At 39.5% G+C, this 25,847-nt stretch overlaps 5 protein-coding genes across 5 annotated transcripts; 3 read left to right on the top strand and 2 right to left on the bottom strand.

Annotated features, from left to right (window-relative positions):
• The first annotated feature begins 580 nt into the window (after positions 1 to 580).
• On the top strand, positions 581 to 11,281 carry LOC117374077 (zinc finger protein 335-like). The gene is made up of 28 exons (XM_033970225.2): positions 581 to 769; positions 1,970 to 2,163; positions 2,249 to 2,525; positions 2,601 to 2,678; positions 2,828 to 3,919; positions 4,794 to 4,970; positions 5,037 to 5,198; positions 5,273 to 5,528; positions 5,604 to 5,781; positions 5,850 to 5,959; positions 6,050 to 6,068; positions 6,152 to 6,268; positions 6,345 to 6,421; positions 6,505 to 6,665; positions 6,815 to 7,035; positions 7,111 to 7,207; positions 7,296 to 7,384; positions 7,448 to 7,698; positions 7,780 to 7,873; positions 7,959 to 8,156; positions 8,240 to 8,382; positions 8,898 to 9,031; positions 9,106 to 9,200; positions 9,278 to 9,352; positions 9,437 to 9,520; positions 9,594 to 9,656; positions 9,736 to 9,841; positions 10,681 to 11,281. The coding sequence occupies exons 2-28, from the start codon at positions 1,972 to 1,974 to the stop codon at positions 10,800 to 10,802; spliced, it is 4,668 nt and encodes a 1,555-aa protein (XP_033826116.1). The 5' UTR covers positions 581 to 769; positions 1,970 to 1,971; the 3' UTR covers positions 10,803 to 11,281.
• A 681-nt stretch (positions 11,282 to 11,962) lies between these two features.
• Positions 11,963 to 15,177, top strand: LOC129456390 (uncharacterized). The gene is made up of 6 exons (XM_055223069.1): positions 11,963 to 12,020; positions 12,111 to 12,416; positions 12,482 to 12,593; positions 13,026 to 13,138; positions 13,225 to 13,289; positions 13,761 to 15,177. The coding sequence occupies exons 1-6, from the start codon at positions 11,975 to 11,977 to the stop codon at positions 13,923 to 13,925; spliced, it is 807 nt and encodes a 268-aa protein (XP_055079044.1). The 5' UTR covers positions 11,963 to 11,974; the 3' UTR covers positions 13,926 to 15,177.
• On the bottom strand, positions 14,518 to 18,361 carry LOC117374079 (pepsin A-like). The gene is made up of 9 exons (XM_033970228.2): positions 18,260 to 18,361; positions 17,856 to 17,997; positions 17,659 to 17,779; positions 17,027 to 17,145; positions 16,556 to 16,752; positions 16,034 to 16,150; positions 15,817 to 15,961; positions 15,507 to 15,605; positions 14,518 to 14,745 (listed from the first exon to the last, which is right to left on the bottom strand). Exons 1-9 carry the CDS (start codon positions 18,316 to 18,318, stop codon positions 14,608 to 14,610), a joined length of 1,137 nt encoding a protein of 378 aa, XP_033826119.1. The 5' UTR covers positions 18,319 to 18,361; the 3' UTR covers positions 14,518 to 14,607.
• A 1,267-nt stretch (positions 18,362 to 19,628) lies between these two features.
• prok1 (prokineticin 1) lies at positions 19,629 to 21,358 on the bottom strand. The gene is made up of 3 exons (XM_033970229.2): positions 21,223 to 21,358; positions 20,304 to 20,429; positions 19,629 to 19,874 (listed from the first exon to the last, which is right to left on the bottom strand). The coding sequence occupies exons 1-3, from the start codon at positions 21,295 to 21,297 to the stop codon at positions 19,755 to 19,757; spliced, it is 321 nt and encodes a 106-aa protein (XP_033826120.1). The 5' UTR covers positions 21,298 to 21,358; the 3' UTR covers positions 19,629 to 19,754.
• A 2,153-nt stretch (positions 21,359 to 23,511) lies between these two features.
• On the top strand, positions 23,512 to 25,415 carry lamtor5 (late endosomal/lysosomal adaptor, MAPK and MTOR activator 5). Its single transcript, XM_033970230.2, has 4 exons — positions 23,512 to 23,626; positions 23,718 to 23,779; positions 24,695 to 24,812; positions 25,340 to 25,415. Exons 1-4 carry the CDS (start codon positions 23,592 to 23,594, stop codon positions 25,398 to 25,400), a joined length of 276 nt encoding a protein of 91 aa, XP_033826121.1. The 5' UTR covers positions 23,512 to 23,591; the 3' UTR covers positions 25,401 to 25,415.
• The last annotated feature ends 432 nt before the right edge of the window (positions 25,416 to 25,847 follow it).

Raw genomic sequence — 25,847 nt, 5'->3', positions numbered from 1 at the left:
AACACATGGGTGCTGTTATACTATGTTTTTACCTATTAAACATAATATACATTTTGGCACAAATAAAATTCTGCATTATGCAGTGTTCGTGAATTGTATTACACTGTATTTAATTTTCAAGATTTTAAAAAATGCTATAAAATACTGTTATAAAATACATCAACTGCCCAAATCTTTGCAAACAAGCTTTTATGTAACTGTGTAACCAGACGGCATGTGGTCTAATGCCAAAAAAACACAGAATTATTTAATAAAAACATACAATTTATATTTTCTGTAATATGGTCTTACACAAAGTTGGCTATTGTCCACAAACAAGCTAACCTTTCTGTTTGTAGTGTACCTAAAATAAAAATTACACTAATATTCTGCGAGTTATCTTTATTTTATTGACTGAGAAGTAACAGACTCAAGTCCTGCAACGAGCGGACACAACAGTATTACTCCGCAAACAATTGCGTCATTCGCCTTCCACTAAAAACAATAGTCCTTTTGGTGTGTTTGAATTTAAATTACAACCGTTTTAACAACCGGATCAACTATCTAAGTTTACAGAGACATCTCTCGGAGTGTTCTACTTAAACCGACCCTTATATAAACCACAGTTGAGCGATGTAAACACAAAATCATAAATAAGATCCGGCTACACGCACAGGAAGCTAGGGGATACTCATGGCGACCGACTAGAAAGAAGCAAGTATTTTCTTATACAGACAACCGCTGAATTTCAACCTTCTGCATAAAGGATCAGCCGAGTTTTATATACACGGTAAGATAAAAGAACAGTGCATCTTGTGCCGCGGAGAGAATAATGAATAGTTTTCTTCAGGGGCGGTATTTGGGCGGTCTGTTAGCTCGCTCGGGCCCTTGAGGTCCCCAGTAGAACTCTCAGATTGCCTGAGTGGAAAACGGAGCCGAGTAAAATGGCGACACGGAGCAGGCAGGGTGAAGGGCAGCTAGGCCCCTTTCTCCAAGCACACTCACTGTAGTTTGGTGTTGATGTGGTTACAGCTAACAACACTGAACAAGCTCCTAAATCCATGTCGTGTTATTCTTTGGTTGTATGGTTTCTATCCGTGGACCCGCAGCAAACAACAAAGCTGCCAACGACTAGCTTAAAGGCTAACAACAACAACAACAACCACCCATTCAGCATTTTAACCATGGATCTACCACCACTAGCCTCAGCCTTATTTGTCACGAAAGACAAAACAACAAACCAGTTTCCATTGTACTGTGCTGACTTTGTTGTGCGAGCACTTGGCCACATTTTATGTTGTCAATGCCCGAATGAGACTTTCCCATGAACAATGCAACAAACTAAGAAACACAAAACCGCATCACTATGGGAAAACGCAACTCCATAAACTGTTTTAACAGTCTTTGAAATGGGCTCAACCATGTATCTAATTAGGATGATGTGGGACAATTTAAAGGCCCCATATTACACAATTTTGTGATATATATAAAGTTGTTTTCTCATCATAAACATACCTGAAGTTGTGTTTTGTTTCACACAAACCCTGCATATTTAGGATAAGTTCTTCTCTCAAACTGAAAACACTGTTCCACCTTGTGATGTCATGTGATAATACAGAAAAGCTTCACTGAGTTTTTAAACTCCTTACACCTTCACTAGAATCATTTCAGCCCAAATGCCAATCTCTACTGAACTAAAGGTAAAAGGTTGCTGTTAGCTTGAAAATCACTGCTTCGTGACATCACCGGGTAGAACAGAACATTTTGAGCTTTGGAGTTGTAGAGAGAACACAAACACAACAGCATTATGGTATGGTTTAAAGGTATAAGAGTCAGTTTTGTTTAATATAGGACCTTTTAAAAATGTTATTCACATCTAAGCACAGTAGACAATAATTGAAGACAATACATAATGTTACATCAGCTGCATAAGTATAAGCAACAGCAAATGTATTCTTGATGATGAGGTCCTGTTTTGTGTTTCTGATAGTGATGGATTCAGAGGAGAATGAGGTGGAGAGCAGTAGTGATGCTGGGCCATCTGGGATGGAGGAGCCATCTGAGAGTGGCATGGGCATGGAGTCATCAGAGGCCATGTCTGCAGACAGCAGTGATGCCGCTGCCTCCCACACACCTGCCCCAGAGTCTGACTGCCATGTAGGGCAGAGCTCAGAGGGGCTTGAGGTTAGAAACGGATTCATAGGAAATCAACAGTATTGCACACAATGTCTATGATTCTGAGGAGTTAAATCATTATTGTTTTGTGAAGGTATTTATACCAGAGACAAGCTCCAGCACAGATGCCCGAGTATCGTCAGTGCACCTTCCGGACTCCTCGTCGGTCGCCCAGTCCACCAGTGTGTCCAGTGTGTCCACAGTCACTCAGTCTGTGCTGGTATCAGAGTCGGCCCAGGTCCTTGTCCACTCTAGCGCTGTCCCAGATGGAGCCATGATGGTTTCAGATTCAACTGCTTCTACCTCATCAGACCTGGGCTCTGCCATCGACAAGATCATAGAGTCCACCATTGGCCCTGACATTATGAATGGTATGAGGATAAAATATGTTTATGTAATTTTTATTCTTTTTCCAGCAAAATATAGTTTATTCTTTTTACTTTTAGGCTGTATCGCTGTCACCAGTGCTGAAGATGGTGATGCAGAAACAACACAGTATTTAATTTTACAAGGACCAGATGATGGTGTGAACTTTGATCTTTTCCTTAAATCCTTTGACTACTGTAAATTACTTTAGACATGACATTTTCAGGGAATCTATGGTATATATTTACATAACTATTATTAATTATTCATATTACTAAAATTTGTTTTATGTTTCTTAATTAATTAGGTGCTCCTATGGCAACCCAGATGTCATCGTCTGCCTTATCAGGTCGCATAGCCATAGAAGCTCTCAGTGAAGGCCCTACATCCACATGTTTGGACCAGAGAGACCTGCAGCGTAACCTGGAACCAGACGACCAGCCGGGACCTTCGAGCTACCCAGAGGACAGTAGCAGTCAACCGGACCAGCCGGGACACTCTCACCCCTCCCTGTACATAGAATGCAGCACAGATGGCCCTGATCAGACTGGAGAGTCCTCCTCTTCCTATGTAGGGTGTTCAGGTCAGGAGCCGGACCAGACCCGCTCTCAGTCTAGTTTCCCTGACTACAGCGGAGATAACAGTGACCAGGACTTACCTGGATATGTAGAATGCAGTGGAGCTGACTCAAACCCCACCAGCCGTAGTCACTATGTGGTGGAGTGCAGTAGGGGTTATCAGGAGCAAACCCATTTGCGCGGTTACATTGACAGCAGTGCGGACCACAAAGCTCCTTCCAGTCGCCAGTATGGAGCTGAATATGGAGTGGGGTGTGTGGACTCAGAGCAACCTGGCTGTTCTCGGTACCAGTCTCGAGATGAAGATGATGATGATGATGATGATGATGAGCAAATGGATGGCCCTGACCAGCCCCAGCACTCCCAGCAGCCACCACAGCACTCCGGTTACACTGAGAACAGCAATGACCCAGAGGCCTCTCTGTATGCTGAGGAGAGCTCCTCTTCAGATCATCCTGTGGCGGACACGGCCAGCTCCCGTGGCCTTCCCGAGGCGCTTGAATGCAGCGAGAGCCAATCTGGACCTTACATCAGCAGCAGCTGCACATACACCCCTCATACAGAGCCGGAGCCCACGCCTCAGTGCTCATATAGTCAAGAAGGACATCAGGGCACCCAAGGACCACAGCATGAGGCTGAGATACCCCAGCAAACAGACACATCCACAATGGCACAGGGTTCAGGGTACCAGCCACTTAACCTGGAAGACATGATGGAAGTTGTGATTGTACAACAGTTTAAATGCAAAATGTGTCCATACAAAAGTACGTCCAGAAATACACTCATTAACCACATGCGGGACAAGCACTTCAATAATGCAGGTAAAAATGTTTTAAAGTTTGGGGTGAGAAGAGTGTAGTAGTTGAAGCCAGTACAGATTAGCAGCCATTTCCATCAGTAAGACCCAAGGCAGCTTTGGTTACTGAAATAACTTAAGACCACAGTGCAGGGAGGTAGTAAGTAATTACCTACAACTTCACACTTTATTTATTTTATTTATTTATTTTAATTAGGACAGTGCATATTAATCAACATGTCAACAAACAGCATCAATGTAAATATGCCGGAATTAGCAGAATAGCTACTTTACATCCATTGTCCTAAGGCAGGTCAGAAACAGAACATTTAGAGAAACACACAGATGAGACAAAAGTGCACATAGACATGACGGCAAGTTAACCACAATAGACCATATTCTGAGTTTAAGATGCCCCAAGAGAAAAATAATCTACATGTGTGAGCATGTTTGATTATTTTTCAACCAATGTTTAAGAGTGTTCTTGAAGGTTGAAAAGGACCCACAGTTCCTGACATGGGCCGGTAATGCGTTCCATGACTGTGATACTCTGACAGATGTCACCATTTGGCCAAATTTGGTCCTGCGTCTCTGTATGTCAGTCTCCTCTGGTCAATGCTCTGGTATTAACTCAGTCAGTCATTTTTTTACTTATAAAATCCATTAATGGTGGAGGAGCAAGTCCATTTAAAACTTTAAAAATAAGGCAATCATCCACAAATACCTGATAACTTTCAAGATCCAGAATATTATATTTACTTAAGATATTACAATAGTGATACTGTAGAGGCTTGATAAGCTTTGAGAAGCTTATCAAGCTTGTGTAGTAATATAAATACAAGTGATTATTATAAACATGAAGTAATGATAATTGTTGTGTTGCTATATTTGATGTAAAGGAGATATGCCAAAGAAACGTAAACGTGGGCGGCCCTCAAAGAGTGAAACATTGGCCCGACGTCAGGCGGAGCTGGAGCGAGTGGAGCAGATGAAGGCGAAGCAAGAGCAGGCGGCTCAGGCAGCAGAGGAGGAGGACGATGACATTGTGGATGCTGGCGCCATAGATGATTCTGAAGGTAGCTTGATCTGACAGAACTGCCAAATATAACACATGTGCATTTACAAATTGTATTGTCTTTCAGAGGATAGTGACTATAACCCAGTTGACGAAGACTGCAAAGGAAGACCACCTGCCCTGCTTAAAAGGCCTACACAACCAAAATCCTCCACTGAGGGCCGTCCCAAACGCAAAGTGGGACGACCACGAAAGTACACTCCGCCAGAGGAAGGCTGTAATAGCAAAGGTTTGATTCCTTGTATCCATTAAACTTAAATATATATTTATGTTTTTTTCATTATTTTATGCTATTTGTTTCAGAAGCAGACAGTATTGCTAAAGTGTCGAGCCATATGGACACTAGTGCCCCTGAAGAGGCTAGCTCCTCTGGTGTTGACAATGGACCTGCTGAAGTGATTACAGAAGATTCAGCAGAAATGGCCATAAGCCAGTCAGACTCTGAGAACAAAGATCCTTCCTCCATCTCACAGGCTGGGGAGGAATTCCTTCCAAAGAAACGAGGACGACCCTCAAAACATTTTCTGCGAAAGAAATACAAGAAGTATATTAATCGCAAGTGAGTTTAAAAGCTATCGTTTTAACTCTGAATTTATGGAGCATCTACATATTCACTGTTTCTATTTCCCTTTAGTCGGTACTACAAATCCCTAAAGCCACTGCAAAGACCTCACAACTGTTGGATTTGTGGTTCACGGTTCCTCACTCAAGAAGATTTGAGATTCCATGTAGACTCCCATGAAGGCAATGATCCTGAGCTGTTCAAATGTCTCCAATGCAACTACCATTGCAAACGGTGGACATCTCTAAAGGTCCGCCATTACGTTTTTGAGATATTATGAATTTTTTTTCTACAGTGTGTAACATTTTAAAATTGCAGGAACACATGTTTAATCATGAAGGTACAAAGCCCTTCAAGTGTGACGAGTGTGATTATACAAGTGTCTACAAGAAGGATGTGCTTCGTCATGCAGCTGTCCACAGAAAAGTGTAATTCCTTCTACAACAATATACTGTTACATTTTACACAAAAAATTTCAACACTAATAGCATTTTATCTTTTTTGTTTATTTTTTACAGAAAAAAGAAACCAGATATGGTAACGTTATGTTTTGCTTCAGGGTCAGAACCTTTTGTTGCTTTTAAATTTGGAAATGTTTATTAAAAATCACACTTTCACAGGGTTCAAAGACATCAGAGTTCCCCTGCCCTATCTGTCACAAGGTTTATCCACTGCAAAAGAGGCTGACCCAGCACATGAAGACACATAGCTCTGAGAAGCCTCACATGTGTGACAAGGTCCGTGTTTAAGACTTAACGTAACATTTCTAATAATGATTTAATGATACATCGGTTTTTGTTGTTTTTTTTTTAGTGTGGGAAATCTTTTAAGAAACGATACACATTTAAGATGCACCTTCTGACTCACATCCAAAGTCTTGGAGAGAACAAGTAAGGAATTGTGTATATATATTTTATATATATTTTGCTTTACTTTCATCACATGGTTTGTCTAGCCACATGTCTGTTTTCAGATTCAAATGTGAGTTTTGCGAATACACCTGTGACAATAAGAAGATGCTTCTCAACCATCAGTTGTCACACACCAATGATAGACCCTTCAAATGTGACTACTGCAAATATGCCACAGCTAAAGAGGAGTTTCTGGTCTCTCATATGGCTATCAAACACACAGGTGAGTGCATGGGGAAAATGCCCATAGTGTGCGCCACAGGAAAATTGGGTTTAAGTTTGTTAATAATTAGCTCATGAAACAAATGAATAAACATAATAAAGTTTTCAAAAGGTTGGCCCAAGTGGATGTTAACAAACATATTTCTTTAGGGGAGAAGCCTTTCTCCTGCAGCATGTGCCACTTCATGACCAAACACAGAAAGAACCTGCGTTTGCATGTGCAGTGTCGGCACCCAGAGGCATTTGAGGAGTGGTCCCAGGCTCACCCCGAGGAGCCCACCCAGAAACGACGCAAACCCTTCTTTACCCTGCAGCAAATTGAGGAGCTCAAACAGCAGCACGAGAATGTACAGGGTCTGCAAAACACTATTGTAAGTGTCTCCTGCATAAAGAAACACTATATATACAAATCCTACAATGAATTACTTATTACTACAAATTTGAAGGTTGCGGTGGATCCATCAACTCTACAAGCAATACAAGGCATGGAAAATGCTGCTGTTACCCAGGATGCTTTAGGAAACACTATTATCTATGAGCAAGGTTTGTAAAAACAAAATAAAGAAATACATAAAATTAAAAAAGGATAAAATTGCATTTGTAACTATGATTAATCCACTTTCTTTTTTAGGTGAATCTGGGGACCTTTCAGCTCAGAATGCTCTTGACCTGCTGCTTAACATGAGTAATGCACGAGAACTGGTGGGAAACTCCTTACAGGTAAGTCTTTTTAAATTTTTTACCTAGACAATATCTGGGTGTAATATTGGCCATCTTTTGTAGGTTGCTGTGTTAAATCCTGATGGTAAAGAAAAAGGTACATGGACAGTTACTTCAGCTCCAGGTACAGCCTCTGGTTTAGCACCAAAGATCGTCACTGTCCATGTGTCTGAGAATGGCGAGACTGTGCTACAGGAAGCCTATGAAGAAACTTCCTCCCAGTCTGGAGAAATCACTCAGATTACGATCGGGGACTATGAAAGCGAAGACTACAATGTGGTGGAGCAATCAGCTGAGGACATTCAGAGTTCTGGGTCAGTCAGATTTAAACATTTAAAGTGCAATATGTCATATTAGTTTCATATTGACATTAACTGTGAATCATATTCTTTAAGTGCTAATGAGAAGACTCCATCACAAGACAATGCAAAAAATGAAAAGTTCTACCTCACTGCAGCTCTGCCTGAAGGAGTTTTGCAACAAGTTGAGGTATTGTATTGCTGTTTTGTTTCATTGTAGTCATCAATTAAGTGTAGATCAAATACGCAAACCTATTTTTGTTTTTTTCTGTCAGTTGAGCAGTGATGCCCCAGTCTCCCCTTCAACTGTGAGCTCACCAGGTCTCAATACCAAAAGGTTTTCCTGTCGCATCTGCATGGAGTCCTTCCAAGGGCGTTCTGACATGGAGAACCACAAGAGGGCGCACATAGACCCCAACACATTTAAGTGTGCAGACTGTGACTTTACATCGGCCTCTTGGTTGGACGTCAAGGTATGGTTTACACTTTCGGTAAGCAGCTATGGCTTTTAAATGTTTAGCAGTTACTTAATTCATTTTTATGTTGATAATTTCAGAGTCACATGGAGCTGCATTCTTATTTACGTCCTCACAAATGTCCCAGCTGCAGCTTTGCCTCCAAAAACAAGAAAGACCTACGGAGACATATAATGACTCACACCAATGAGAAACCATTTTCTTGTAATCAGTGTGGGCAAAGGTAAGCATCATTGTAAATCCTCCAGGCATTTTATAACCTGGCTGTCGCGAGATTGACATGTGTAGCCCTCTGAATAGAGTTCTACACATCAATCTGTGACAACTCTTGCTGAAAGTGATTGGTACCAATGATTGGAGTGTTCAAACAAATGTTTTATGTTGTTTGGTTGAAGCGTCCTAACAGTGGAACAAGCTGAAAAATCAAATTTTAGTTAAATCCAGTTGAAGGAAAAGCACAGGGATTTTACTCGTCCACAAATACACAAAGCATTTCCCTCCCACACCAATAATACATTCTTCAAATGCGACTACTATGAATATTCCACAGCTAAAGAGGAGTTTCTGGTCTCCCACATGACTATGAAACACACAGGTGAGTGCAAAACAGGAAAGAGTTTGTGAACTCACAAAATCAAGAATTTGTTTTCCTGGAAAAGCTTGTCATTTTGATATATTTTACTCAAACTGGTCTGAAATCAGTTGTTTGAATAGTTAAAAAGGGTTTTGATGTCCTAGGTTCAAACGCAATGGTCATCTGAAATTTCATATGGAGCGCCTCCACAGCCAGGACAATCACACTCGCAAGAGCAACTCCAGTACACAGACAATAATAGTTAACAGTGATGAGGAAGCTCTGGCCACTCTTCAATGTAAGAACATATAAACATATTTGCAATTTGATAAGCTCTCTAATGCTAATCTCCCTGTGTGGTGTGATAAACAGCATTGCAGACTCAGACAGTCATTTCTCCGGAGCGGCTCCAGGCTTTGGGACAGGATCACATCATTGTCTCCCAGGAACAGGCAGGATCGGACCAGGTGTATAAGAGCTCTGTATTTTTAATAACCTTTCAATTAAAGCCAACAAATCCTAAATGTGTAGTGCTTTTGTTCAGGAGGAAGGCCCATACATAACCATTGATGGGCAGGCAGTTCAGCATCTAGTGACGGATGACAACCAAGTGACTGAGGTACATAACTTTACATTGTTTGTTTGTGTTTCATTTTTAAATTGACAAAAAAAAAAAAAAAATCCTGTTTTTGCCTAACAAAAGGTTCAATACATCATTGCACAAGATGGAGTTTCGCACTTAATTCCTCAGGAGTATGTTGTGGTAGCTGATGGGAACCAGATCCAGGTTTGTTTTAGAGAAATTACACTCCAGTGTCATCATGTAGTGTGTCTGCGATTGAACTGTTTCTGTCTGTCAGCTGCCAGATGGACACATCATTCAGTATTCAGAACAGGACAGAGCTTTTGTGCAAGGGCAGAAGGTGGGATAATATATATATGTTGTTGTTGCTATGGTATTGTAAATAAATACTCGTTCATTCTGATATGGCTCTGGCTTAGATTGCGGTGAGTCACGGTGGTCAGATCCAGTACCTTCCTGTCACGTCAGAGCAGCAGGTCGTCAGTGCAGAAGAACTGGAGGCAGCAGCTCATTCGGCTGTCACAGGTGAGATTTGTCTGCATCGTACAACTATTATTGAGTTTCAGGTTTACATCTCATCTCCATTAAATATTATAAGCCAATAGAATGCTAAGGGTTGAGTAAAATTGTTAATATAGTGAGTTCAAGGGCCTCAGAAAGACATTGGTGGATTTTTCTTTTGGGTATTCATCATGAATAATACCATATTCAACAATAAAACTAGCTCTTGACCCCTATCTGGGACTATATCATCATTCTAGAAATCAATTGTATTTGTTTAACTGTGCACATTTTCTCACCATTGTAGGCAAAATTTATTGTACTGAAGATATCATTAATACATTATTTAATTCATGTCATATAACAGTATCAGAAAACAGGATTTATCCTCTGCCAATGTTCCAGTGTTTGGTGGGATATTATCTCAGTTGCTTGTGTTATCAACTCAACTAAAATATGTTTCACTTTCATTCACAACTGGCCAGTGTTCTCTGCTTATCTGCTTATTGTTATTCTGAATAATGGGCATACAGCATGGCTACCATTTCCTTTTTGTTCAGGAGAGATTGGCAATTCAGGGTGAAATTATCCAAATGATTCTACTCAAGGTGTATGGAGTTTAAAACACATTGGAGAATTCCTGTTTTACCACATGATGTCATAAGGTGTAGAGAAGAACTCAGCCTAAACACACAGGGTTTGTGTGTTTTACATGTGTGAATGAAACAAAACACAACTCCAGGAATGTTTTTGTTGAGGAAACAACATTATAACATGGATCAGAAAATAGAATAATATAGGCTCTTTAAGCAGAGTCATTGTCACATTGGTCACAGGTCATTGTAAGTGATCGTGTATTTCAGCAGTGGCAGATGCAGCTATGGCCCAGGCACAGACCGTCTACACAGAGGCCACACCTGAACAACTGGAGCAGCTGCAGCGACAAGGCATCCACTATGATGTCATCACCTTCACCGACGAATGATCCACTTCTACAACATACAACACTAGAGCTGCAGAGACCTCCTGTTACGTATGCATCTACAAACTGTGAACTAAAGGGCCTCCTCCACGCCTGCTGGGGGCGTTGCACTGGTTAAAATACAAATCGCCTTTTGTAATGAAAATGTTGCACCTGTTACTCTTAATCATGGGGCTGTTTAACTTGTTTTTAATTAATGAAGAGTTTATGTGCCTCGGACGATTTCATTTGCAAGACAATGTTTTGAAAGGAGATGAAATGTTTTAGAAATGGGCTATATGCGATTTTTAAGTTCTCAAAAGGAGTGTTTATATTTGATTTATAAGAAGATTATTTATGTTAATTGTGGAAAGATAATGTGTTGGCTAATTATAATGTACATAGATTTTGCATTTTCATTTATTCAAGGGGGGGAAAATATGTTTGAGTTAGTCCATACTCATAAGAACCGGAGAGATGATGCCAAATAAATCATTTTATGTAGACAATTGACTTGATTATTGCTGTGTAATGTTCATCAACTGAGAGAGTAAAATCTGAAACACATTTTGTGCACTACACTTGACTGGAATACTGTAAGAAATGCCCAATCTAATCAAGGAATCAAAGAGCCTCATGCCACCATTCACATGTACTCAACATGTTAGAAACTATTAGGCCTGTCATGATAATTACTATATCAACTTATTGTTCAGTACAGGACAGGTGGAACAATACTTTTTGGGGGTCAGTAGTTATCGTGGGTTCATTGAGTTACAGTATTTGTGTACTATCATGAGATTTGAGTTGTAGAGAGTTGAATTATAAACTTCTATGACTGTATAAATATCAACTGACTTCGTAAGTGTTGCATTCTGTTATGTATTTATTGCAGCTTGTGTTTTGTACGGATTTTACATCAAGAATATTTTTTGTATCATCTATATTTACTTAAGCAATATAATGCCCTTCCAAATGTGTTATCATGACAGGCTTTTGAGTTTTACAATACTTGGAAAAGGGAGTACCATGACACCTTATCACCAAGAGAAAAAATACATGGATTGGTATATACATGATATTTGATTATTTCTGCAGAATATATTTGCTCTCTGAACCTTTTAGGAGGGGCCTCAGACCTCGGCACACTAAAGGCAGAGCAGATGAGACTGAAAAACAGAAGTAGCCGATTCAAGATGAAGTCTGCTTCTGTTTTCCTTCTTGTTTTCCTTCTTTTACTGAGTGAGTATATTGCAGGCTATGTTGTAATGGTTCTTAAAATTACCATGTTCCTACAATCATTTTATATCTTGTATTTTTCTTTTACTGTAGACATTTCCTATGCACATGGACAGCAGAGCCTTGAGGAGGCCACAAACATTTCGTTGAGACTGTCTTTTCCTCCATTTTACAACTCGTACTCCAAATCGTGCTGTAAGCTGTATCCAGGAGGATGCTACTTGCTGCTGAACAGTGCTGGATACGTGTGTGATTTTCTGAGAGGCAGAGTGACCCAGAGCCAGGGCGACGGCTGGCTCCAGTTCACTATTTCAAATGCACAGTTCAGTGACCAGGGATTTTACAGGTGCACTGTTATGGGGACCCCAATCTACATAGACTATTATGTAGAAGTGAAAGGTAAGCATGCCATTTCTTTATTTAAACTGATTTATTCATTTAAATATCTGTATATGTTTTGTTAGATACTTCTGATCATCTGCTATCCCATAAAACCACTACTAAAGCTCATGGCATCGCTACAGACCTGGAGCCAACTGAACCTGTCATGGATGAAGACATGAGTGATCTGCCCAGGTGTCTACTGAATATAATTTTATTTAAAGGTCCAATACAGAACATTGCTGGTGGGGATAACCTGTTTTCATGGAAATGTTTGCCTGAAAACAAGCAGGTGAAGCAACAAGGCCATCTGTGGAGAGGAAACCCATATTTTGAGCAATAAAAACACTTGCTGAATAAATAAAAGATAGATATGGTTAATGCTGTAAGGTGGGACATTCCAGGCAAAGGAATTGCATTACGTTGCAAACAGACCCCCACCAGAAAAGTTACATTGAGTACCTCTACTAAACCAGTCATAGCAGCAAAAAGAGTGATTCAAATATTGTCCAGTCACATAAAAAAACACATTGAAATCAAATCAGCTGGATTTCCACATAAGCTGTATGTAAATATTAAACATAGGTATTAATCTGGCACTAAAAAGATCTATTATTTTGTTTTAAGAGATCCCTGGAGTTTCCCTCTCCCTGCTGTTGTCTCTATGGCAGCGGTGATTTGTATCTCTTCACTGACTGCTTTGGTTTTCTGCTGCGTGAAGGCAAAACAGAAACAGTCCAGTAAGCACAATGTACACATAGAGTTTGAAGTTTGTCACAAAATAATTCAACTTCCAATAGCACTTATCAAGCTGTTGTTTTTATAGATACAAAGCACGCTGAGTCACCTCTAACAGACACAGCCTCAGTGAGTGTGAAACAGGAACATGTGGTGAGTGCAGTCACAATCATCTGACCATAAACACGTGCTAGTATGTATACACTTATTTTTGGTTCAGAATGTTAGCTGACACATAGATACTCCTATATGATTTACATTATATTGTATAATATTTGTCTTACTTTTAGGAATAAGCTATATTTGCTGATGTTGTTATTAATATATTTTTTTTCTATTGCAGGAACCATAAACTTCACAAATTAACTTTTCACTTTTGTAAAATAATAGTAATAATCACATAATGTATCTATTTGGGATATAATATAATTAGTTGTGTTTAGTGTGTGTAACCATCCAGCCACATATTTGGATTCCCAGTCCTTTTATGTCTATTTTAACTCTGATTCTATACTGTACTGGATAAATACAAGTTTGAATTCTTTTTAAAGGCTGATATTGAAATTTGCATCTTTTTATATTGATAATTGTCCATACCAACTGATGACATTCTGTCTGTTTCAGGAAATCAGTTCAATCGTTTACACCACAGTGGATTTCAAAGCTCACGAAAGTCCCACACAAATATATGAAAACTTGAGAGCGCCCAAAATACAAGAAGGTCACCGTGCCCCGCAACATCCTGGCAACGTTGAGTACTCGACACTGGCAGTCCATCAACATCCATGACTTAGTGGTAGTTTTTCATTGTCTCTGGATCAGTGGTTCTACAATGGGGTGCAGAAACCACAGGAACAGGAACATTTTTTATGGTAGAGTGATTCAGTGTTTTGTTTTGGTTTTTGTGTGTTTTTTTGTGTTTTGTTTTGTTTTGGTTTTTTTTTGTTAGGGACTTATCTAGTCCTATTTTTCTTCTCTGTTGTATCTTGCCTTTGTTCAGAGCATGCATAGTCCGATCAGTTTAGGCCTTTATTTTGAAATAGTGAGAATTTATATTTTGTGCAACCAGTTGTAGTAGTGATTTTATGAATGTAAAATTAAGTCTAGTTCTAGTTAAATCTGTTTTTTGGTTCATCTCTTCTCTTAACTTCTGGACCCCCTGGGAGGTGTTCTCAAAAGCCACATGATATAGTCTATTCTTGGTCTTTCTTTACGCCTAAATCTGATAGTGAAGTATTATGAATCTGAGGTGAGGTGTGGGTGTCTCTTAAGACCAGGCTGGACTAGACTTATTATTGTGTGACATTTCAACACAAGATAAAGGATTTCTAAAGATTTTCCTCTAGTATCTCCACTCACATTCAAACAGAGAACTCACTTTTTTCCAATGCTTTTATTTGATATAATCTACCACTACAGATGCAGTCCAGTTCCATGATTTGCATAAAGACGTTTAAGAGTCTCCAACAGATTACACAGACTTGGCCAATCCGATGTACTGGGTCTGTGTGTCAAAGATGGCATAGTATTCCCTGATGAAGACATCTCCCAGGATCCAGAGAGGTTCAGTTCCGCCTTGACCAAAACCAGTGGAGCAGCTATTGGAGCTCTGTACAAAGGCATAGCAAAATCAGTATTTTTTTACACTGACTACATTATTCATTAATTAAAAGCAGTGGTATACAAACTATGGCCCATTTTGTTGGCCCTTAGGCTTCCTGTTTAATTGGCCTAAATAATCCAAAGTAGTAGTAGTGATAGTAGTACTTGAATGTTTGAATAATGATATGATATGATGGAAGAAAATTGATGGATGGATGGATGATATGATACCTAAATAACACACATTGTGATGTGATACTGACATAACTTTAATGTTGTGTGCCTTATTAAAAGTGCAGTTGCTCAGTCAAACCTACATCAAATGCAACATTTAGAATGGTGTTGCACTCTGCGTCATGCATGTTTATATGTGGCCCTGAATGACAAAACTTTTGGACAGCCCTGATTTAAAGTAAGCATTTAAAGCAAAATTGTCACGATGAAGTTGTATTTATTTTTTCCAACCTAGAGACAAGCAGCTGACACTAGTTACCAGGCTAAGTTTTGGTGAGACAGATCAAGTAGATCAAGTTGAAACAAACTAACAACACACTCATAAACTAGTAAAGACTTAACCGGGCCAAAACCAGACCAGGTAGAAACAAGTTCTACACCAGAGGTAATCAAGCTTAAATCCAAGTCTAAAACAGGATTTAACCAAGAATAACCCAGTCATATAGAAGGTCTAAAAAGAAGCAGTAAACCCACATTATTTAAACCATTTTTTTGCACAGTTAAGAGGAACTCGTGATAGTTAAGTGTTTTCACCTGGGAGACGTAGGCAGAGGCAGGGACCGTGAAGGAGCTTCCATTCAGACTGAAGGTAACATCAGGCATGCTCTGGATGTTCTGGCAGTTCACGATGGCCTATAACATGAAGCACAGAAGATCTCTGTGTTAAAGCCCTTTCATATATTTATTTGTGTCTTTAACTTTCCAGCCCCACCACAAGTTACCAGGTCTTATTAGTTATTTTCATTTGAAACTTTTGACGTCAGAGTAAAGATTTTTGCTTACTTTGGGTCCAGGAAACGATGGAAAATTGTGGTCAGTGTTCTGGTATAATGGGATGACTCACCTCTCCGTACTGGTTGACTGATGCTCCGACCCAGGAGTTGATGTTGTTGATGTCCGTGTTTGGGCCGACGATGAGGGAGGTGCCTGTGTCGATGATGGCCTGGCAGCCTCCGGAACAGGCAACGGTCTGTCCATTAATGGTCACACTTAAAACAAATAGACCATATTAGTGAGGTCATTTAACGGGTCGATGTTGGAGGTGGATTTTCACTGAGTACCTGTCCATGTTAATCTGCCAGTAAGTAGCAGAGCTCAGGGGGATCCAGGTGATTGACCCAGTGTAGTGGGTGCTGTCAACTCCTCCAAAGATCACCTCACTGCCCTGCTGATCATTGCTATCAGTGACAAAAATGGCACATTATAGGAGGCATATGTCAAATCTATTTCAGTGAACTTTTATCCTAGTTATAACAGTGTTCCCTTATCGTTACCTTACTCAAAGTTTTGATTGATTCATGCATGTGATCCTGCATTGTCCTGCATTCAAGGCTTGAGTGCTTGAAAATGTTCTGTTTTCACCTACCCCTTATCTCTGCCCACTGCTCTGTACATAGTCGCAAAACAAATTCAGAGTCTGAGTCATACATGTACATTTCAGACATGTCACGTAGTCAACAATAAATATGTAAATAAAACTCCACTCTTTTCTATGGTGAAATTGTACTATGAAGAGGAGGGGCTATCTGCACTGCAGTGACTTCTATCATGAAGAGTATTTGGAGTATGCAAGTTAGTATTACCTGCTCAGATAGACAGAGAACAGGGGCTGTGCCACCAGGCTCTGTGAGACCATGTTTTTGAAGACTGGCATCACGTTGTCAGAGGCAATGGACTGGAAGGCCAGGCCCAGGATACCGTCTGCCGCCATCTCAGCCATGAAGTCTGCCTCACTCTGACTCAACCCAAACACTTGATTTTTCACAGTGATGCCCCCAACCTAATGCAACACAGGGACAAGACTGGTTTCAAACTGTACTGTGAAATGCTATTAGACATCAATGTATGCAAATTGCTATCAAGTGTTAATAAAGTATTAGCAAATATAATGTCATATCTGAAGTGTATATTAAATTCGATAGTCATTTCCCTAGTAGTCCACTGGACAGCAGAAACTGTTGCCTGAATACTTAATCAAATGTACAAATTAAAAAACAAGCCTAAAATTATAGGAGAAAATGTAATTTATTACTCCCTCCTGTGGATAGAGTTACCTCAACATTATCGCTGCCCAAATATCCATTCATGCTCCCAGTGCCGTACTGGATGGAAAGAGACTGGCCTCCCCAAGTAAAGGTAGATGACTTAGAGGGATTGAACTGATTGTGGTTCTCTGCAACAGAAAAAGAGGAGCAAAGGGAAAGTATTTATGTCCACAGTAAACTTTTTCAATTGTGTTTAGTCAGCAGCACTTAGGGGTAGGATATATGCCAAACATTTGTAGTAGTATCTTGGTATGATAGAGACCGACCAATGGGAAGAAAGGATGGGGAAAAGTGTGTAGGGACATAGAGCTGTATTAAACAGGGTAGCAGTGAATCACAAAATAATAATATCACCAAAATATCTGATCAGATCCCAATGACATTTTTATTCCTATATTGCCCAGTCCTATTAAATCTCATCATCAGAGGTGTTGGTAAATTTACATTTCACCTTCAGAAATCCAGGTGTTTTTTTTTTTTATCAGTTAAATGTTTGCATACTAACAGAAATCAATGAAATTTCCAACCATTTCCAAGGATTTGAGAGCTTATGTTTCATTATGACACCCATACAATGTGTGCTACAGTACCATAAACTATATATAGAAATACTTTGCATACAGTTTACGGGTAGTACATACGACAGGCTGTGCTGGAGGTGCAGTAGACAGATGGCACCCACAGGTTGGAGGAGCCAGTATCAAAGATGACAGAGAAGGACTGGGGTGGGGTGCCAATGGAGATCACACCATAGTAGGACAGCTGTAACGGGCCAGTATTAGAACAGGTCACAGGTCTTAAACTGCTGCTGTGAAATGCGTATATGAAATGCACTCACATCTGCATCGTTGGTCATTGGCTCGGTTCCCGTCTGCATGAACTTGGCCATTGGGCTGTACGGATGCTTTCGTCTGTACTCATCCCATTTACCCCTCTCCATCAGACGCTCCCGAGCAGTCTTTCCCTTCATCAGCGGCATTCTAATCACAGAAACAGCAACAGTTTTTTTGCAACAATCAGTGGAAAACATCTAATACATCTACTCACTACACTACCACTAGCACAGAAACATTTGGACTGTCAGGTTTGGACTGTCAGCTGTGGAGCATGCTTGTGGCGTGTTCAGAAGTTATAGTTACATTTTTGAAAAGATTGAAATACAGCAGAAGTTCAAATATGGCAACAGGTTTAAGAGGTTTAGAAAAATCTATCTGTGCAGACACTCAATAAGGTATTACTGACCTGTGAAGGCATTCGGACAGAGTCACGAGGGCCAGGAGCACAATCACTAGGCACTTCATTGCGTTGGGCGACTTCAGTGTTGGACTCAGAAGAGTGAAGTTTCTCCCACTGCTTTCGCCCCTTATACACCAAGACACACCAAGGTTCTATTTACACTGCGGTCTCCTTCCCCTTTGATATGAAATCAGCCTGAGATTAAAATTAGTGAATGTATGGGTGTCATAATGAAACATAAGCTCTTATCTACATCTTATCACAACCAGTTAAACAAGTCACATTGTTAGTGGAAATACACACATTAACTGTAGGTGTAACAAACCTTGAGATAAGTTATTTACAGTGTGTCGACCTTACTGAGAGCTTTTGTTTGATTGGCTGTGGAAATTTGGAACCTGAGAGGAATCTTACACAACACAAGTATAGGTTTTATTGTGATGAACAAAACATGGGTGGTTATTTCAATGTCATTGATATTGGGTGATTTTCAGCAAGTGACTGGAACTATCTACAGCAGGATTTAAAACTTGGTTCTTTTGTTTCTCTCTCTGTTTTTAAAAGCTCAATTTGTTTAATTTTAAAAGATCATTGCACATGTTTTTAACCACTATTTTACCTTCCCCTTTTAATGTTTTATTCTTTGATTTGTGAATTGCGTTTGTGTTTTATGTGTTTTATTGTTGCTGCCTATCCAGGTCATCATTGTAAATGAGAAGTTGTTCTCAATTGACCCACCTGGTTAAACATTGAATAAATAAATACATTTTTTTCATATATTGGTAAAGAAAAATATCTCCTAAGCTCAGTCCCATCAGTCAGTGCCCATGCGTTCCCAGTTATTCCTTGATCAGACTTTTAATATTGAAAATTGTTATTCTTATAATTACATAAAATATTTATCCAGATCCGCTGCTTGCACTGTCTCTTGTAAGAAAAGGACTAAATAACTTGATTATCAAATTTGCAACAAGAAATTATTTACAGTCATAGCTGTTCATGTTGGTCCCTCACAAGAAACGACGCTGATAATATTCTAGGTAAAATTAGACACGTGGTTTAGATAACTTACTTTGAAGGTGAAAGGACATGCATATGATCTTTCTTATGTAATCACAAAAAAAAAATCCACACATAACACAATTTTATTAATGTTTTACTGTAATATAATGTGTACACTTCTTTCAATAAATTAAATGATTGTGAAAAGAATATCGTAGGTATACATCTGTGTAATCCCTCAGTCGTTCAGGTCTGATCCATAGCAAAAGAAAAATATTAAATCTGTCAATTGGATAAAATGCGTTTTAACTCCTACGTTTTGTCCGGTTAACAGATGTAATATCTTTCTTTTGCTATAGGTATACATGTTTATTTTACAGAAAAATAAAGTGTCTAGTCTGAATGTGTGGCACTTTTGCTCTTTGATACAGTAGACTTTAGTGCATAGAGGCATGTTGTCAGTGAGACGGTTTCCTCAGGAGATTCCATGAAGCTTTTCTCAAAAGTCTAGGTTTTTGAAGTCCTCGGTGCATTTGTATTTGTTGTCGGCATATCTTGTACAGACCAGGTGAGGGAGGCAGGGGCAGGTGTGGTGCAGTCGTTTTCCATGATAGGGCACCTGAAATGCAGAAACCCAATATAAGAGGAGGTGTAATCTGGCAGCTTAAACCCGTTCATCAAGTGCGCTAACAGGCTGAGGGGCAGCTGTAAGAAAGCAGCTCTTTTAACGACACATTTGAGAGACGGATGTGGTGTTAGTCCTGATTCATAGCCCTGATTGCCCTCTGACGATCAATAGCCTCTGCAGTTATCAGCAAGTTTACGAAAGCTTTAGTGGAACCCTGCCAGCAAGACTGCTTGTTTTGGGACATAGAACTAAAAATTTAAAGACTAAAAATGTAAGATGTAACAGTGCCCTCGTCCTAGCAGGGTTAACTCCAAAGATTATGAGAATGACATTATGACATCCCCTGCACAGCCTTAGCATAAAGCATATCAAAACTCAAACTGAACCAAAACTAGATAGTACAGATAGTACAGTCTTTACCTTGTGGCTGAAGGGGTGGCACTCGTCACCCTCCACTCCTCTCGGGACACACATCCTGAGCCCCCTCAGCCACAGACTCACGGCACAGCACAGACCCAGCCCGCACTGGAGGTCCCGCTCACATGCCTGAAATACACATCATTTAAACATAATGAGATAATGGCACTTATGAACATACACTTGTGATCTGCTGCCCATCATTTCTGTAATCTAATTAGTAATGACGATCAGTCCGGGCCATGGCATAATTTCCTCTAGAGTCCCTGAAGTGGAGGAGGATGTGGGCTCTGTCATCAATCATTTATTATCCAATTAGAAATAATCAGCAGTTATATTGACCTGAACTATTCAGATCACTTACAAATGATGATGCCAATGCTTCTTCTATGCTACAGTTACCATATACAACTGATTCTGCTGCAGAAACTTCAGAGAATATGGCCATTGGCAGCTCTATTACTCCAGAATTACAACGTTCATCAGAGGTAACACACCTAATTAATAGAGCTGTAAGAAATGACTGATTATAACTATCTATAACTGTTATCATCAAATGCATAAATGTTTTAATGAGTTTGACCGCATGTTATGCAATTCAAAATGCTACACATTTTCTGTTAAATTCAACAGAATAATCAATATTCAACACTCTGATTACTAATGCTGGTTAAATCTGTGCATGTGCTAATCTAAAGTGGTGGCCAGTTTGCAGTGATACTGTTAGATTTCAAAGCTGACTGCAGCATCCCACACAGGTGTAACTTTTGTTTTTTGATTGTTATTTTATTTGGTTTGAACTACTGAACAGTATTTTTCTCTTCTTTAACACCTTAACAATGACTTTTAAGGTGCATGTTAGTCTTCTATTTTATAGTGAGGACACAGAACATGCATGTGACCCAGGTGGGTCTGGACTCACCCCTGTGATGACAGCCGCCCTGGACAAGTGGAGGGACAGCAGGAGCACGGACAGCAGCATGGCCCTGAAGCCCATTGCAGCAACAGGAGGAGAACTGGACTGGTACTGCTCAGATCAGATCCAGTCTGTGTCATGCGCCTCTCCAAAACTAAAGGGGCAGACACACACCCCTCCCCTGCCTTTATCCACCTCGACCCCCCTCCCCCCCACACCTCGCTCCCCCATCTTCCCACGCCCCTCTCTATCTCCTGGGAAGACTCAATGCAAGCTCCCTTCACATGATGACGATTGCAGGACCTCAGTCGTCACAAACTTGCGTCAGCTTCAGCCAGGTTAGTTAGTGACAAGACAATAATTTTATAGGTTTATAAATTTAATCGTGATAGCTCATTTCTATTCTATAACCAGTAGAACAAATTGGCCTCAGAAAGGTTAAACCATCGAACAGAATGTAGAATTTTTTTAAATAAATAAAAAAAATTGTGAATTGTGTGGCAACCTAAGGTTAGATAAAAATATACTGAAGAGCACATAAAGTCAAAAGAGCTAATCTCAATTATTGTACTTGCTTAAATGTAATTACTTGAAGTTTAGATCAGTATATTCAGCATAGTTTTTAACCTTTACATTTCTTCCAGCCAGCCAAATAAAAAGGTTGACAGTACTTTATAAACTTTATTTACGCATTAAATTGCCTTAATACATTGCCTCCAATTCACAAAGACATGTTCCTGCATAAAATTGGAGCTAAAGAGATGTCCATGATGTGGAGGTGAACAGCTCTGTGCTGTGGTTGACAGGACAGATTTAATACTTAGAAATACTGGAACACAAGGGACCAGATTTGTATACTTACATGCAGTAAATGATGTGGAAAAACTTATTAATTAGCATCTATTTTACAGAAAAAGGAATCAAGCTGCCCTGACCCACATTGCGCATTTAAATAATAAAATACAGTACTGCACAGTACGTCATTGGAAAGTTTAAACTTTGTTGTTCTGCTCAATAAAAATAAAAAATGGGCTACAGTGCAGAACATGGACAGAGTCTGAGCGATGACTACATCTGGCTCACACTTCCTCTATATTTGTTGTCATTTTCAAAGCCATCTGCAGTAAATTTTGCCACTTAATATATGCCAGGTTTTCTCTCAAACAGTATTTGGTCATTTGTTTGAACGGGACACATCCTTTAGAGAAACACGTGCAGCTGGGTGTTTGCCTTCGTGCATGTTGGGAAACAGTGACAAGAAGGGGTCTGTCAGCACCCATAGCCCGGCTGTGATTTAAGGTTTGAGGGAGAAATATGAGAGAGAGAGGAGAGAGTGCAGTGTACCTCATGGGCCAGTCAGCGGGCTGTACGCTAGTGTGCAGGTGATGGATCTCTGTGACGCCTGGGCCCATAATTACACCCCTTCAATTCTGCCCTGTCAGCATCTGCTTTAGGACCATCCAACAGGAAGAGAAGCCTGCACACAACTTTGATATTAATTAAAAGCATCCACAAAAGGCTATACTAAGCCCTTACTATACTAAAAATATATAAATAAAATAAATATGACAAAATTCTGCCTAAATACCAGTTGATAAATAATTTATAAGTTATGATAAAACATAATCAGCTGGTGTTTTGTAACAAATAGGCACTTAATATTTCTACAAATAACTACAGTGAATAAAGAAGTCAAGAGAGTAGGCCTTAACAATAGAACTTAATAAACTAGACTGATGATAAAAAAAAAAAAAGTTTATAAAATCAAAATGTATAATGAGAAACTATAGGAAGTATCTTGTTTCATTTCACTGTGACCTTGTGTGCTCTGGCACTGGATCATTAGCAGTATATTCATGGGAAAAAATTGCTTCTGTAATCTCATTTTGTATTTATGCAGCACTAAATAATTAAATCAGAAAGTGACACGTGAAAGTGAATGATGTACTAGGATGTGAAGAGGTGTTCTTATGTATCAATTTTAGCAGCACACACTATAAAACTAGATTTCTCAAGACTAAACAAATGAATGTGTCTATTGGCTACTTTTTATTATCATATATAGTCATGGCACTTTAGTCACCAATTATATTTGCTGAATTGGAGTATTATATAGGCCTATTGTTTGTTCGCCATCTGACCTATTTCACACTCACCATGTCTCATACCTTGACAAAATGATCCAAACGGAAATGCGTGGGAGACGGTGGGGGGGGGGGGGGGAGAAATCGATTAAAAAAAAAACGTTCGCGTTTTCTTCTTCACGGACTCCGTAGATCACATGACAGTCAGCTGACTCTAACCGGAAGTAAAGGGGAAGCGGATCAAAACAAAATACATTACACAACAAAAATACTTTTCCTTCCAGTTTAACCATGGAATGGACACTCGAACAGCACTTGGATGATACGTAAGTTGATTTAAAAGTATATCAGTGGCTGTGCACATTTTTTTCGTATATTAAATTCACTAAATGTGTTCCTCATCTGTTTACGTTACAGGATGAAAAACCCCTCTGTGGTCGGAGTGCTCTGTACGGACCAACAAGGCCATAATCTGGGGTGTAAGATTTTATTATTTATTTTATTGTATGGGATTATGTTATATCCATATAATCCATTGAGCCAGGTTGCTTTTAATTTAACTATCAACATTTACTATCAACGCGCATTTCAGTCCCCGTACTTTGTCAATTTAAAATGTTTTCAGAGTTATATAAATTTTCCTTTAGTATTAACGTTTATTAACTAGAAAATGTGGTCTTTTAGCACATTTTAATACACACATAATATCCACTCTCCCTTGATTTTTGTAATTGCATGAGCCAGCAAATTCTCTGACATTGTATTCTTTGAAGGGTAACAGGTGTAATGTACCACTGGACAGTTTAAAATAAGTTTTACATTTTGTCAACCTTACACCATAACTCTATTTGGCCTAATTGAGTCTACCTCGCTCTATTTTCCAGACCCTGCTGCATCTGTAGGTGTAATTGGCTCCACCCTATGCCAATCAGAAATATTTGTACAGCCAATAAGCACCAACTACCATCAGTCTTTTTTTTTTTTTTTTTTTTATTTAGGCGGTTTCTGTTCTATTTTCCCCATAAATCTTGAATTATGATAGACTATGGTGAAAAGGTAATTTTTTGTGGGGTGCCGTTTGTGTCAGAGGAGATGCTATTTTTTTTTTACCTGTAATGTTCCACAGTACACTATTAAAATGTGCACCTATATATCCGTGGCGGCAAGCAAGTGACGCCAACAGACCAAGCCACTCATGCATGCTTTTTAAGTTATTTTAAATTGAGGAAATCCAAATGGATGTGAAAGTGTTCTGTTCAACATTCCAGGCAGCTCCTTGGGGCAAGCAGGTGGTGGACCCTCCAACAAAAACATATATAAGATATATAGTGCACTTATAACAATACATTTGCCAAATATTTAACTGTTACTTCTGTGCTCTGCCTCATCTCCAGGCCGTGGTTCACTGTCAGATGAGCATGGAGGAGTGGTGTCAGTTTTGGCCAAACAGGCTTCATGTTTGACCCGAGACCCGACAGACACCCCCACAGTTTGCCTGGAATCTGAGTCCGGGTAAGACACTGTTTGATTGCAGCATTTATAACACTTTTGAGAAATGCCTTCATTGGTAAATTTGTACCACTGTGACCATGCTGCCACCTACTGGATGTTTATTTTCTCTCTTAAAAAAGTACACAGTTCACTGGCTTACTTCACCTTGAGCAATAATTAAAATAGAGTAAAACGTACTGTAAATGAATTACTTGGAGATTAGTATGACATTCAATTTAACACTTTATAAGCTGGTAAATGACATTGTTTGGACATTCACCTTGAATAAAATTTTCCATGATATTGCACCAATTTTGCCCTTTTGAGGGGTTTGAGAGCTGCAAATGTCGACAAACATAGGCATCACAAAATATTCACAACTCGTACAATCTTACAAATCGTATGCTTTCCAAGTACTTAATAATTAAAACCAAGTCTAAATTAGAACTATTCCAGGTGCCAGCCAAAGGAGTTCAACCTGCCATAGTTTGACATACCCTGGACTAAATACCTTTGAAAATTCAAACCTCTGTGTTTTATTTTTTCAGAAACATCCTGATTAGGAGTCATGGGACCATCACAGTGGCAGTACATAAGATTGCATCATGAGAACTGTCCAACAAACACGGTTATAAACATGTCAACAAGTGCAGTTGACAAAAATGTGTGTGCTGTGCTCTGTAAAGTGTAAATAATACATCTGTTCCATCAAGTCTTGGGTCAGGTCAGGTTCATGGTTTATGCCTTTATAACACTTGAAATGTATTTTATTTTATGTATTTTGTTTAAAGTGATTCTTAAATGAGTGTGAGTGTGTTGAATAAAATCTGAAATGAGATTCTTTGACTGCACAATTTTTGAGTTTTACATCCCGCAGCTTGTTTGTGTTGTCAATACCATGTTGAAGGCTTTTGTATTTGTGTTTCCTTTGGGGCGGGGTTTTGCTGTCAACTATCAAAGCCCTCACCGGTGTCTGAGACTGACACGATACAAAGATAGCGCATGGGCGTATACTCTCAAGTCTTAAGTGCTTTTCTTATGCATTGTACAAGTGAA

The sequence above is a fragment of the Periophthalmus magnuspinnatus genome, chromosome 7, assembly GCF_009829125.3.
Source record: "Periophthalmus magnuspinnatus isolate fPerMag1 chromosome 7, fPerMag1.2.pri, whole genome shotgun sequence".
NCBI lineage: Eukaryota > Metazoa > Chordata > Actinopteri > Gobiiformes > Gobiidae > Periophthalmus > Periophthalmus magnuspinnatus.
This window is presented reverse-complemented; position numbering and strand designations above follow the sequence as displayed.

What these genes read in the sequence shown, in the direction of transcription:
- LOC117374079 (XM_033970228.2), bottom strand. Translation starts at nt 18,318, where the DNA reads ATGAAGTGCCTAGTGATTGTGCTCCTGGCCCTCGTGACTCTGTCCGAA. An exon ending in CAGTCAACCAGTACGGAGAG is followed by an intron (nt 15,606 to 15,816) that starts GTGAGTCATCCC and finishes TTCATGTTATAG; the next exon opens with GCCATCGTGAACTGCCAGAA. An exon ending in CCTCTGCCTACGTCTCCCAG is followed by an intron (nt 14,746 to 15,506) that starts GTGAAAACACTT and finishes GCCTTTGTACAG; the next exon opens with AGCTCCAATAGCTGCTCCAC.
- prok1 (XM_033970229.2), bottom strand. Translation starts at nt 21,297, where the DNA reads ATGGGCTTCAGGGCCATGCTGCTGTCCGTGCTCCTGCTGTCCCTCCAC. An exon ending in GGGCGGCTGTCATCACAGGG is followed by an intron (nt 20,430 to 21,222) that starts GTGAGTCCAGAC and finishes TGTGTATTTCAG; the next exon opens with GCATGTGAGCGGGACCTCCA. An exon ending in GCCACCCCTTCAGCCACAAG is followed by an intron (nt 19,875 to 20,303) that starts GTAAAGACTGTA and finishes TCTGCATTTCAG; the next exon opens with GTGCCCTATCATGGAAAACG.
- lamtor5 (XM_033970230.2), top strand. Translation starts at nt 23,592, where the DNA reads ATGGAATGGACACTCGAACAGCACTTGGATGATAC. An exon ending in GAACAGCACTTGGATGATAC is followed by an intron (nt 23,627 to 23,717) that starts GTAAGTTGATTT and finishes TTTACGTTACAG; the next exon opens with GATGAAAAACCCCTCTGTGG. An exon ending in ACAAGGCCATAATCTGGGGT is followed by an intron (nt 23,780 to 24,694) that starts GTAAGATTTTAT and finishes CCTCATCTCCAG; the next exon opens with GCCGTGGTTCACTGTCAGAT.
- LOC117374077 (XM_033970225.2), top strand. Translation starts at nt 1,972, where the DNA reads ATGGATTCAGAGGAGAATGAGGTGGAGAGCAGTAGTGATGCTGGGCCA. An exon ending in GGAAGGCTGTAATAGCAAAG is followed by an intron (nt 5,199 to 5,272) that starts GTTTGATTCCTT and finishes TATTTGTTTCAG; the next exon opens with AAGCAGACAGTATTGCTAAA. An exon ending in CCTCTTGGTTGGACGTCAAG is followed by an intron (nt 8,157 to 8,239) that starts GTATGGTTTACA and finishes TGATAATTTCAG; the next exon opens with AGTCACATGGAGCTGCATTC.
- LOC129456390 (XM_055223069.1), top strand. Translation starts at nt 11,975, where the DNA reads ATGAAGTCTGCTTCTGTTTTCCTTCTTGTTTTCCTTCTTTTACTGA. An exon ending in GACATGAGTGATCTGCCCAG is followed by an intron (nt 12,594 to 13,025) that starts GTGTCTACTGAA and finishes TTTTGTTTTAAG; the next exon opens with AGATCCCTGGAGTTTCCCTC. An exon ending in GTGTGAAACAGGAACATGTG is followed by an intron (nt 13,290 to 13,760) that starts GTGAGTGCAGTC and finishes TGTCTGTTTCAG; the next exon opens with GAAATCAGTTCAATCGTTTA.